Here is a 14,198-nt window from a genome sequence, read left to right on the forward strand (position 1 = left end):
GCTGGACATAGGCCTCCCCTAAGGCTCTCCACTCAGACCGGTCTTGTGCTTTCCGCATCCACCGCGATCCCGCGATCTTAACCAAGTCGTCGCTCGGAGTTGATGTCCGATGTCCGTACCGACCGAGTGATAGTGACATTTTAACTTTTTTATTCATCCATGTATAAGCAAAGGAAATCTTACCCATACACTGTACTGGAGATGGTAAGCAAAACATTTGTTTGAAGTCGGAAAAAAATACCTTCAATTACGTCAAAAATTTTCCGAGAATTGATTATCTGGGCTAGGCCTTTGGGAAGAGCCTAAGAGTGGCTACCTTTGTGGGTGGATTCTACGGCGTCACCATGTTGCACACTAATCAAAAATTAAAGCAACCTATTTTACTACAAAACAAACGGAACGACACGACAGATGGACGGATGGCCACCAAGTGTAGCAAGTTGGTACAATTGTCGTGAGCTCCGACTCACGAAAGAGGTAAACGCTTTATCTATGGTTATCTTGTCTATGAATATTGTCTGTGGTTAGGAACCGTTTAATTTAAATGTCAAAGTTTTTCTCACAAGCACTAATATTCAGTTTTGTTAGTTGAAAAGTAATAACGTCTGTAATAGCAGCTGGTGAAGCAGCTGCAATTTCCTAAGAGCTAAGTATCTAGCATAGTTTGTTCCTTGCTAAATTTCATCTTTTACTTCATGCGTACTTGTATGCGCTTTACTTCGGAGCTATCAAGCTACTACGGGATTGGTTATTCCGAACGCTAAGATAAACTTTGTGTGCTTAGCATTGCCAAGCACGCTTATGAATACCCTGTTTAAATGAAAGGTTTCCCTGTTTTCTCGAGAATTCTAGGTCGATTAAGTCCCATACTGAACGCGCCGGAACTGGTCAGTTACTTGGAACTGGGTTCGAGTTCGCGGCTTATGCGTGGCGTACGTTATTGCAGGCAATGTTCTATGTGCAGCGATATACGGTAAATTCGCCTTATGGGACAGAAAGGCAGCCAGGTGAAGGCTGGAGGGTCGCCAGGTGACGGCAAAAGAATGGTGCTTGGAGTTATGGTTTAGCACACAAAGCTACAAAGGCACTGTTTAAAGTAATCTGTACACCAACTTTCAGTATCGGTCAGGTTGCTGACCACCTAAAGTGTAAGGAACGAATTATGTCAAGGCATTGTTGCCATGGACATGTGGCTCTCTAGTCAGAGAGTCATGTGTTGTATTACTTCCACAGGAGGTGACGGGAGCATAGAGATCTAAAGACCAAATATTAGCGAAGCAGATGTAGTACGATGTCTTGAGAGTTTAAGAGCTTACTTTGAGCCATACATATGGCATGATAACTGCGCGGGAATAATATATAAAGGTATGAACTTGCACTTGTTATAACCAGCAATTTGCCTTTCAAACAATTATATAGAATTCTGAGTTACATCCCTTCCCATATGTGCGGCGCCGGTCTTCGTGTCAGCTGACCGAGATGATGTAGGTCGGGGCGCGTGGATCGGCGTCACCACAACAATCAACACCGTGAAGGTAAGTACCCGACCATTAATACCTATCCCAAACCTATCCAGTGTTTTTTTTTATTTTGTCACCGTGAATGACCCTACCTATAATGCTACATTTACACGCTTGCCAAGCTTCGGCAAGCTCTCACCAGCACAAGCGTGTAAACGGCCTGTTTGGATAGGATGGGCTTGCGTTAGCTTATCAGGGCTTGCCGCCGATCCGGCCCGGTGTCGGTTTTTCAACAGAGATCAAAAGAACTTGCGGCAAGCGCTTGCGACGTGTGTATACGTTGTTGTTTAGTCTCGCTCAGGAGCTCACGCCGTACGGACGTACATATAAAATAAATTTTAGTGACCATCATGAGTGCTTGGACTAATGAAGAAATTTTATCCTTTTTCTTTAAATAGAAAATATGTCAAGCTTAACACAAGAGCCGAAGCAACTTCGAGATCCACGTTTGCCATGCTTGCCTGTCCGGAATACACTGACGCGCTTGCAATGCAAGCGTGTAAATGGCGTTCAAGCGTTTGCATAGGTTTGGAGTTTGTAGACGCTTGGCAAGCCTCGGCAAGGGTGTAAATGTAGCATAATAGGCGTTTGCCAAGTTGGAACATCTGTAGGGCTACTATGAAACTCGAAGTTCGTGTCATGCGGTCTCTCTGTCACTTATACTATTTAATACGAGGGCGAGAGGGGCTGTACGATACGAACGAACGAGTTTTGTAGTAGCCCCTACTGATACTAGTTTAAGTCGTTGACTTTGACTGACTGACAGTTCATTAAAATTCTGATTAGACATTTCATCAAGTGATTTCAATTTTATTTTATTTTATCACAACATAGAGTAGGTGCTCAATTGAAGTTGCAAACTTTAGAGGAGTTATAAAATATTAGCAGTAATCAACAAGAAGATGATAGTAAATAATGATTTCATTAGTCGCCAATGTTATTAACTTTTTTGCATTCACCGTTCAGAGTATATTATTTGCCGCTTCATTCATCGGACATGTAATATTTGTTGCGTTAGCCGCAGCTTGTGCAGCAGCGGTTAACTTCGTGGACTGTGTTATAACTTTTCTTCAGATAATCTACGAAGATAACTTGCCTATATTCAACGAAGACATACCCAACTTTACAAATGACGTTATTGATACTTTCGTTAGCCAAGTGTTGTTTATTTGGAACGGCGTCCAGGGGGTCTGCCACGATATTTATTATAAGATCAACGCTATCGCTGCTTCTATAAAATGGCTATTTGACGCCGTCATCTTAGTGATCTGTGAAGTTGTATGTATAGTTAAAACTACTGTGATATTTGTGGGGGATGTGTTATGGCTCGTACTTACCTTCGTTCCCGTGCAACTCCCTCAACTGGTGAAGCACCTGTTCAAGTATGTGATAGACATTGCTGTGGATGCTATTGTGCGTGGATATATGACATTATTGAGGTTTACAAATTTCCTCACAGATGTGCCTTTGCAGTCATTCTTAGGACTGATAAGTGCCATAGTTATAGCCCGTTTGTGTATTCATTTTAGACAGAATATTCAGACCCAGGTTACCTTGTTGTACTGGTTCTTGGTAAGAAACACTCAGTACTTATATCATTTATTTTACAATTATTTTACTGATTCTGAGGTGAGGGTGATAGCCAGTCTGGCCAGTGGTGGGGAAGCCAGCATGAGGGAGGCTCACGACAGAATGAGAGCTGCTAACGATGCAGCTGATGCTGCAGATGCCTTATGTGTGATCTGCCAGGAGCGGCAGAAGTGTGTCTTGACACTACCCTGCCGCCATATCTGCCTGTGCAGTGAGTGCTGCTTGCGTCTGTATGGCTATCAAAGAACTTGCCCTATTTGTAGGAGATTTATATATCATTCTGTCACGGTGTATATTTGACAGCAATTTGATAAACTGTACATTCCTGGTAAATGGCATTCTTATATTCAAGTTGACTATTTTGTAGTACCAAAGATCTGATTGGATTATTATTAACTTTTATGTAACAAGGCTAAACAATATGTTGAGGTTGTTGAGAAAAATAATTTGTTATAATGTTCCAAGAAATAGTATTTAAATACTTCCTAAAAAAGTTCTCATATTTGTGATAACTGGTTATGTATTTAAACACTTTATTGTGCAAAAGTAAGAAAATACAAACTCACCTCTTTAACCTTGTGGGGCCTGGCGTAATATATATGACATAATATTTTTTTTACTACTTGATTGACATTTGGTTCAAATAGTGAAAACAGAATTTTATGTTGGGCCTCAGGAGATTAAGGGATTTCCAACAGTCAACCTTTAAGTTGATGAGAGGAGAATATAGTTATATTATTATTATGTTCCAAAATATTTTGTTCAGGGTATTGTGTTCAGCAGCATATTTATTCTTACAGTAAAAATAAATTGCATTATTTATAACATGAATAATTTAATATTATTTGTCTCATTATTGTTTTCAGTATGTGATTTGATGTCATCTATCCTAAGTAAAGTTGCTAAAAGATATTTAATAAAATAAAATAAATACATTTTTTATTATCATTTTATAAATAAAGCAATAAACAAAGCAAAGTGCATAATCTTTGGTTTGAACATTAAATATAAAACTTAAGTCATATTGTTAAATTATTTTAAGACCACTAATAAGTAACATGTGTACTTTTATAATGCAATAATAAATTTGTATCTTTATAAGATTATTGTGTTCTGATTACCAACTAAATGCAATAAGTTAAAAATGCAACAGGCACTCCTATTTCTACTTATGTAAATCTTACCAATGGCAACAACAGATAGTAGATTTTTCTTTATAATAATATCATCTAAGAAGAATTAAAAATTTAAGTTTGATTTATTCTTATTCTATTGTAAAAAAGTCATTGTCATGCTTGCCGGTTATTATGTAATGAACTAAGGAAGTTGCTGTCTGATTCTACATCTAAGGCACTTCTCCTTCGCCTTGCATTAAGATTTAGGTCTCTGAAAGTCATTTGGACATCTTTAAATGCATTCAACATAAATATTGCTGTCATTACCACAAGAAAACCACAGATACAACCTAAAATATCCACAACTTCCATGTGCTCCCACTCTCTAAAAAGTATCCCTGACGCAATTATTACTAATACAGTGAACATCACATAGTACACAGGACTTACTACACTTGTATTAAATATGTCCAATGACTTGTTTAAATAGTTCATTTGTATCATGATGCACACTATAGATGCAATTAAGAGTAGCCAAAACAAGTAATTGAGTAAGTTGTTAACAGTTCCTGCTATTGTTTCTTTAATGCCTAAAGCAACTGCTTTACAAAACACAACTGTTAAGCTACCAATTGCTGAGCACAGCAGCAGGTAGACAGCAATGTTTTGATTCCCATAGCGAGGCACAAATACTACTTTGATAATTAAACACATGAAAAAAATTGTTGCAACATATGTTAAGAACAGGTAATCCATTAGTTTATCATGCAGCTCTTTGAATGTCTTCAGTTCTTCAGATTTAGGTGAGTGTATGACTATCAATACTGAGCCCACAATGCAGAGGAAGCAACCAATCTGTAACAGGTAACATAGATGCAATAAGTCATAGAGTTGAAGACAACTGCCCGCTACTGTCTTGTACCTTAAACCCTTTTCCAGGCCCCACTTATTTAGATACTACACTAGATAAATAAATCTTAGCTTAATATATTGTTTACCTGAGTGATTAATTCAAAACAAATAAAATTTCTAACAACTTCAGTTGTTTTTGTATGATATTAATCAAGGTCAAATATTTGTGTAAATTTATGTAATTGTTATAGGCACTATGCCTGAAAAAGGGTTAACACATTCGCGACCGCATTCGCTACGCGTAGCAGCGTTTTTCTGCTTTGTAGCAAAAACTGCCTATGAACAGAGAACTTGCCTAGCAGGTTCTTGTCACTGAATGTGTTAACAAAAGATTAAATAACATCATATTTATATTATGTTTAATCCAGCTACACCATAACATGGCATTAGGCAAACAAAATGTACCTTTCCAATGAAGTTTAGATGTTCCTTAAGGAACTTTGATGCAAGCACAGCTGACACAAGCACACTGAGGGCTCCCAATGGTGTGACAAGCGCTGCTGGGGCAAATGCATATGCCAGGAGATTGGCTGCTTCTCCTACCCCCACTGAAAGTAAACAATCCATTCATGTCAAGCAATTGAAATTGAAGCAAGGAAATACTGGAAATAATTAGTTTGTTAGTAACATACCAATGTATAAATAAGAAGTGTACAATATTTAATAATAGGATAGTTTCTTATGTCGAATTACACTAGTGTAAATATAATTCTTATGCTAACTATAAAGTATATTCACTATTATGTTATTAGGTAAATGCTGCACACTGCTGAAAGTAAGGAGTGAGTAATAAACTTACTTGTAAGAAAGCCCAGCCACCACAGCCATTGTTTCAAGTACGCAAAGCCACCAGCCGATGCTCTGATATTTCCACTTGCACTTATTTTCTTTAAAGCTACTTTTTTTATAACAAAACTGGATCCAATGAACAAACTCGATGACACTGCCAGTGTTAGTCCAATTATAAATGATACATGATCATAGTCTTTCCCATTCACTGTTACGGTGGCGGCTTTAATGTAATCCATTCTAAATTAACTTGGTTGTTTGAAAATACATTAAATTCACAGTAAAAAATACAACGTTCCCACTCACAGCATTGAAATTAATTGTTAAGTTTTAAAGTACCATGAACATGCATGACTCATACGGACATAATCTATGAACGGTGCTTGACTGCTTTGCTTTTGGACTTTTGATATATGTGATGGGATGGGAGTGTATTGATATGAATTGGATACGCGGACCGGACGCCACATTATCAATCAGCTGTTTATGATAGATGACGTTTGATTGAAGTGAGAGTGTTGCCAATGACTTGGAACCTGATAACGCCATTTTTCACAGCTTGAGTAGCCTTATGTAGGTATGTAGCGAAATTTGAGCTAAGGTAGCCTAAAGGCCCGAACGCCAAAATATAAATAAAAATGCAGTAGTTTTTGATATTCTATAAGTAAGAGTTTCCAAACTACTGAGCCGGTATAATTTATAAATAATATAAGTACTATGGTTATTAACAGCGAAGCGAATACTTGTAACTTCCTGCATCCTGAATTAGATACCAAGTACAAATTACTAATATTTGTCCTGATACCAAGCTTTGTTACAGTACTACCAGGAGCAATTTTGTTTTGGCCCGAAATTCATCTGCAAATTTATCCGTCCGAAAATTATGGATGGAAGTTTTTTTTTCTTGTTTTTTATGTTTAAATGTAATTTGTGTTGTGATTTTTTCATTCAACTAATATAAGGACTTTGTCCCTCAAGTAGCCTAAAAGATGGGGTTCAGTACTGAAGGCCTAACTTGTATTTAGCCTTAGAGAGGAGCACATTTGTTGTATGACATTATCCGGGTAGCAAAATGTCTTAGTCTGTAAAACGCCCTCATTGCTATAAGCCATAGTAGACTGAATGAATTGGCTGTAAAACGACTTAATGTCATAATGTTTTAATAGACAATTTAAATGCAGGGCCAATACGAAATTCGAAACTCGAAGTTTGTGTCGTGCGGTCCCTCTGACACTTAAACTATTTAATAAGAGAGTGAAAGGTATATGAACTTCGAGTCGAGTTTCGTAGTAGCCCTGCAGTGGTGGGTAAACTTTTTTTTTCTGTAACCTTTCGTTTTTCCTTTTGTACAATAAAGAGTATAAACAAACAAATTTCCTTCATGGGGGGCCAGAAAATTACAGATATTTTAGAGGAGGGACACAATTACACCGATTTTTTAATGTTTTTGCCAAATAACTAAATGATATTGTGATCGCGGGACATAAGTTGGTACAATTCACTTCGAAGGAACGTCGGTGGACCGGATTAAAATCAGTCAAAATATCTTTATTCAATTTAGGCAATAACAAGCACTTCTGAATGTCAAAAAAAAATCTACCACCGGTTTGGAAAAACCTCTGTTGAGAAGAATCCGGCAAGAAACTAAACGAGGTATATTTTTTTTAACAGATTTACAATATTAGGAAATGATAACTATACATCACAAGTATTTAACACAACTTTATTTTAACACAGTAGGTTCGCTATTTGAAGTAAGGGATCTCCAATGCGGATCGGAATTATTTCCAAATATCCCTGTCCGTGATATAATTTATAACACGCCTTAGATATTAATGTCTTCTTGACAATAGATCTGAATTTTATACGTATAACCTATGTTATACGTATAAAATGTTAAGATAACTATGTACCTATGTACTTACCGGTATATTTTAGTATCTTAAGTTTTAAAAACAGAGTATAAACTTTTTGCAAAGTCAGTCTTCCTGAAACTAAGACAATTTTTTAACCATGTTAATTTGTATACTTGGTCAGTGTACTACTGAGAAGTTTTGAATGCCAAGGCTAAATGTAAGTAAGTTTCAGTACTGACCCCCAAAAGGGCAACGTATAGTAGTTAAAGTAGCCTAATTGGCGACAAATTGCCTGTGTTAGCAACACTGTAAAAAAAATTATGCTCTTCGAAATGCAAAGACATCTCACCCATACAGTAGGTTTTTTTTCTACTGACTATGGTAATAAAGAGGGCTACTCGGAACGCAATTAAATGGAAGATCCTGCAAGGCTACTACGAAACTCGAAAGTCGAAGTTCGTGGCGTGCGGTCCCTCTCGCTCTCATATCAAACAGTGTAAGTGTCAGAGAGACCGCACGACAAGAACTTCGACTTTCGAGTTTCGGAGTAGCCCAGCTGCTTGCGGTGGCCCTATCTAATTGCCAATGTACGTATTAATTAGTATGCCTGTATCGCTGATTTCTTATTCTGCACTGCAGGGCTACTACGAAACTTGAAACTCGAAGTTCGTGTCGTGCGGTCCCTCTGACACTTACACTACTTAATTCGAGAGCGAGAGGGACCGCACGACACGAGCTTCGAGTTTAGAGTTTCGTAGTAGCCTTGCTGGCCCTATACCACGAAGTGCAAAACTCGAACTTTGTATGTTGCCGTCCCGCTGACGCTTACGTCATTTAATACGCAAGTGAAAGGGACAGTGCAATTCGAACTTCGATTTGCGAGTTTTGTAGTAGCCCATCTACACTGCGGGCCATTCCGTACTTTAATAAGTTCGTGTCGTTCCGTCTCTCTGACACATACTATTTAATACGAGAGTGAGAGGGACGGTACGATACGAATTCCGATTTTCCGCAGTAGGTTAGGCCCTCTGCATTAATAAACTTGGCAGAGGCATGGAGCTTTGAGTAGGTCCCAAAACCTTAACATAAACCTTAATTATGTGCAACAGCCCTTAACATGTACATCACAGACAAACAAAAGTAAATACATAATAGTCATCAAATAGTCATATTTAATGATATCTGTGGTCTCCTTTCTTTTTTCATTTCACCACCAATTCCCGCCAAATTTGTTGTCAAGCAACGCACGCACACGCACGGCGTATATCACGTCCGTTGATCATCTTTCATTGGTATTCTTGAACAGAAATAAGTTTATTCTGGTTAATTTCTGCTAATTACTTATATTTGGTTTCCTGCAGACTGTCAACATGGTTGGGAAGTCGAATAAATTATATGTTCACAAGAGAGGTGAGTTCTTATCTATTCCGTCGTTAAGTACCTTTATAACTGGTGCAGAGTAAAATCACATCCTTAGAACATTACTTGCTATTATTTTAGTTCGATTTTACCCCTGTCTTTATTAGGTAAAGAAAATAATGAAACGCCTGATCAAACTAGATCACTAGACAAACAGACACCGACCACAGGGGACTCCAATTATCTAATTCTAAACTACTTCAATAGGGACTTGAAAACCCCGCTATACTATTTGTTTTTCCGTAATTTTGTAGTCACTATAATGTCAGGTACATACAGTAGTCAGCTATACCAATTAGTTGCCCTAGTGAGAGAACAAAGACATTGTTAAGATAGGTTGTCTAGACTTGGTAAGTCATTCAGTATAAGATAATCGCCCCTTTCACCAAAGCGAAGAACAAATCTTCCATTTATAATTAAATGAAACTAGACCCGACGCTTCAGCTACCCCAGTCGCCCCCCTTAAAGCTGGTGCTGGGTATATAAGGAGACTTAGTGACTCAAGTGAGCCTACCATCTGCTTATAGTTGATAAACTGTAGTACTGCACTTGGAATTGTGTTTTGTAAATGTAGCCAGACAAAGGTTTACTGTAAATTTTATAATAATGTGCTATTGTTGAGTTCCTCTAGCAAGATAAAATTTACAGTAAACCTTTGTCTGCTACATTTACATTGTATTGCTTGCTATGTTTGAAACAAAAACAAATTCACAGACATAAAATTGCTACATGTGTAATAATTTGATGTTTTTAAACAGTTCAAAGAAAAACGTAATGAAGGTTGCTCATACTCCTTTTTTTTCAAGTGGTATTTTTAAATTGAAACATTACATACAATTCTGTTGTTGTGAATTTTAACTCGTATTTGAATGTGAATGTAAACTCATATATTTAATTTCTTACTAATATCGTAAATGTGTAAGTAACTGTTTGTCTGACTGTCACCTCTTCACACATAAACTGCAGAACCAATTCCAATGAGATTTGGTATGGAGATAGTTTGAGACCTAGGAACATGGGATAGTTTTTATCCAAAAAAATTACATAGTTTCTGCAGGATAGCAATAAATTAAGTTTTGGCAGACAAGTAATAGCTAATAGCAAGTAATTACTATGTAAAGAACCTTTCATTTATGTGTACTGTTTGTCCTGTATCTAATGTTGTATTGTATTGTAACATATATTTTTGCAGGTGGCAGAGTAGAAGAAGTCCACATTGACAAGATTACATCTAGAATCAAGAAGCTCTGCTATGGACTAAACATGGATTTTGTAGATCCTGTAAGTATTGGTGTATTTTGTTGGCAGATACCTTACCATTACTATTCATTATTCAGTATTAACTTGCAATAATAATTTATAACAGCAGACTTGGGATCTGTAATATTATTAGGATAACCTACCCTTGAAAAGGATTCAGTCCAGGGAATACTTAATCCATCCTGCTGCCTTTTGGGTCATTTTGTTTAAGTACCCTTTGCTAGAAGATGAACGAAATGATGCAGTCACTAAAATTGGCCAGTCACAAACTATTTGTTCCACAGCATTAAGCAGGACGTTCCATGGGTTACAGAATATTGGCAAAATAAAAAAAGGGATTAAGTTTAAAACGGGATTATTATCCTACACTTTTTTGTTGTGTTATTTTGATCATACTTGCATTGATTTTTATCTGAATTGAATTGTCACCCTTGTCACTACATCCTTACATAATTATTGGGTTTGACCACACAACCCTCAAAGGTTTTGTTTGTTACTTTGTATGTTTTGTATTCACACCTTAACTAGTTAATTAACAGAACCGATTGCCATGAAATTTTGCATGTATTGAGGGTGCGCTATGAACGAATTCTTTGTAGACAAAGTGCCAGATATTTTCCAACTTTCAAGTAAATTTTTACTAACACAACCAACCACTGCAACCTAAACAATGTAATTAAGAAATGAACTAAAATAATTTCCTTGCTCACCCGCGACCTTACGATAGCTGAGCTTATGCAAAATACGCGTGTTCATGCAGTTCCCCCACCTCCACACTGTAAGAACACACAAATCATACACCTATCTATCACCACCACCACACCACACTGACGTGTTTGACTAATAGTCGTAACAGACGAACGAACGGTCCGGGGGACCCATCTGTTAGAATGGGATATCTATACCACCATCTTACTCTAACAGACAGTTGTGGATAAAGGTCTAATTTTAGCAATGGTAGTTAATAAAACACGCCTTGACAGTAAATAAATAAAAAATCAAGGTAGATTTGTAGGATGGTTAAAATGTATTAATTGTTTGTGGGTAGTTTTGTTTTGTTTGAGAAAAAATATAAGTGGGTACTTGGGGAGTTACAGTGACAAATTAAAACGGTGGTTGTGGTTTGTTAGTCTAACAACTGGTAGCAAGGTGTACAGTTGTGTTACTATGAAGATGAGCTCTGGTTGAGTTCGAAACGTAAGTGTGGTGTGGTGATAGATGGGTTTGTGTGATTTGTGTATGTTCTTGCAGTGTGGAGGTGGAGGAACTGCATGTCTACGCATATTTTGCAAAAGCTTAGTTATCGTAAGGTCGCGGGTGAGCAAGGAAATTCTTTTAGTTCATTGATATGGATCTCCGCAAAGTAACCCTGATTCAATAAATTAATGTAATTAAGCACATTTGAACCCTCTGTCATTGAAATAGAGTCGTTTTTTGTGCATTTTTTAACTAACCCCCATTTTACAACAGGTATCCATAACACTGAAGGTCATAGGTGGTATTTACTCTGGTGTGACAACGGTGGAGCTGGACAACCTGGCTGCGGAGACAGCGGCAACAATGACTACTGATCACCCTGATTATGCTGTGCTGGCAGCCAGATTGGCTATATCTAATCTAACAAAAGAAACTAAGAAACATTTTTCAGGTAAACATGTAATGGTTTCTCTTTATGTCTGATGGTATTGGTGATTGCAGCCTGTTATAAAATTATGTCCTACCATAGTTGTTATACAAACTCTTAAGACTATTATTATATATTATACTATCCACTAATATTATTAATGCATAAGTTTGTAAGTCTGTTTGTTTGTTACCTCGTCACGTCTAAACCGCTGAACCGATTTAGATGGAATTCGGTACACAGATAGTTTGAGTCCTGATGAATGAAATGGGATAGTTTTATCCTGGACAAAAACTCTCCCGCGCGATAGCAATTAACTAATTCTACGCGGACGGAGTCGCGGGTAACTGGCTAGTTATAACTATTATTGATAAGGATCTTTATATTTTTCATAAAGATAACTCGTTTTCTCAACAGTTTCTACCTACTGATAAAATAATAGGTAGTTATTATTATATTTAGTTTGTTATATTATATTTTTTTTCTATGTCTATTAAGCTTCATGTATGAAATTTAGAGTTATAAAAGAAATTCATTAGGTACACATGCACAAATACAATATGTTAGAACTATGAATAGGATATTGAGTAAAATAAGAAGTGCCTCTAATCACACGTCTATTATTATTTCAGATGTGATAACTGATTTATACAACATAGTCAACAAGCACACAAAGAAACGTTCACCCATGATTTCAGACTTTCATTATGATATAGTAATGAAAAACAAAGAGAGATTAGACTCTGCTATTGTTTATGACAGAGATTTCAAATATAACTATTTTGGATTCAAAACTTTGGAAAGATCATATTTGCTGAAGATAGACAATAAGGTAAACAAACATTAATTTTAATATGGTATTTGACTATTTTGTATATGTTTTATAAATTAAAACTAAACAGTGCCTGTTATCGAATAGAGAAACAATTATTAAGCTACCTTTACAAATCACAAAGTTATAAAGGTTTGAAATTCAAGATTAGACAGAGAATGACATACTGGCATGTGACGTCACACACCAGTACCTCCATACTTGCTGCATAGAGAAAAGCGTTTGAGAAAGAGATAGGTATATAGATTTTTCAAAAAAATCACTATAAATCCAATTTTCAACTGATTTAAGTTTTCTCTTCGCTACTGTCTGTATATCTATATTTTCATAATAATATTAAGAAATGGCAAATTCAGGAGTTGTCAAATACCATATTCTTTTGTAATCTATATGCCATGACTCAGTTTAAAAAATATTTTAAGTGTCCCACTGCTGGGCCAAGAGCATGCTTCCTGCCATTAATTTGATATAATATGCATCAAAATCATCATTGCCATTTCATAAATTTATTAATATAAATACTTTAATTTACAGGTAGCAGAAAGGCCTCAACATATGCTTATGCGAGTTTCAATTGGTATACATGGTGAAGATATTGATGCAGCCATCAATACTTACAATTTATTATCTGAAAAATATTTCACCCATGCCAGCCCAACCCTGTTCTCTGCCGCGACGCCCCGGCCGCAGCTGTCGTCGTGCTTCCTCATTGCAATGAGGATGACAGCATTGAAGGCATTTATGATACTCTCAAGCAGTGTGCCCTTATCTCAAAATCTGCAGGTGGCATTGGCGTTCATGTACATTGCATTAGAGCCAAGGGAACCTATATTGCTGGAACAAATGGTGTATCCAACGGACTGGTGCCCATGTTAAGAGTTTACAACAACACAGCTAGATATGTTGATCAGGGAGGAAATAAACGCCCAGGAGCCTTTGCAGTATACTTAGAGCCATGGCACTCCGACATATTTGAATTTTTAGATTTGAAGAAGAACACAGGTAAAGAAGAAGTACGGGCTCGAGAGCTGTTCTATGCCTTGTGGATACCAGATCTGTTCATGAAGAGGGTTGAAAATAATGAAAACTGGAGTCTAATGTGCCCACATGATAGCCCTGGCCTGGCAGATTGCTGGGGAGACGAGTTCCAAGCTCTGTATGAGAAATATGAACAAGAGAACAATTTGTAAAACAATAAAGGCACAGCTACTATGGAAAGCTATTATAGAAACCCAGGTTGAAACAGGAACACCTTTCATGCTCTACAAAGATGCTTGTAAC

At 37.0% G+C, this 14,198-nt stretch overlaps 3 protein-coding genes across 3 annotated transcripts in view; 2 read left to right on the forward strand and 1 right to left on the reverse strand.

Moving 5' to 3' along the window:
- The first annotated feature begins 2,185 nt into the window (after positions 1–2,185).
- On the forward strand, positions 2,186–3,410 carry LOC141431928 (uncharacterized). Its single transcript, XM_074093221.1, has one exon. It carries the CDS (start codon positions 2,436–2,438, stop codon positions 3,408–3,410), a length of 975 nt encoding a protein of 324 aa, XP_073949322.1. The 5' UTR covers positions 2,186–2,435.
- Positions 3,411–4,395: 985 nt separating this feature from the next.
- Positions 4,396–6,308, reverse strand: spict (magnesium transporter spict; the record flags this gene model as incomplete). The annotated part of the gene is given in 3 exon segments (XM_074093220.1): positions 4,396–5,080; positions 5,543–5,685; positions 5,937–6,308. Coding segments are annotated over 3 exon segments (1,053 nt in total). The 3' UTR covers positions 4,396–4,399.
- A 2,675-nt stretch (positions 6,309–8,983) lies between these two features.
- The window catches only part of LOC141431727 (ribonucleoside-diphosphate reductase large subunit-like), a 5,514-nt gene continuing 299 nt past the window's right edge, over positions 8,984–14,198 (forward strand). Inside the window, 7 exon segments of the mRNA XM_074092902.1 lie at positions 8,984–9,192; positions 10,394–10,482; positions 11,932–12,109; positions 12,718–12,917; positions 13,452–13,632; positions 13,635–14,103; positions 14,105–14,193. Of these exon segments, the coding sequence (XP_073949003.1) occupies positions 9,153–9,192; positions 10,394–10,482; positions 11,932–12,109; positions 12,718–12,917; positions 13,452–13,632; positions 13,635–14,103; positions 14,105–14,193 (1,246 nt within the window). The 5' untranslated portion in view covers positions 8,984–9,152.

This window comes from Choristoneura fumiferana, chromosome 10 (assembly GCF_025370935.1).
Source record: "Choristoneura fumiferana chromosome 10, NRCan_CFum_1, whole genome shotgun sequence".
NCBI lineage: Eukaryota > Metazoa > Arthropoda > Insecta > Lepidoptera > Tortricidae > Choristoneura > Choristoneura fumiferana.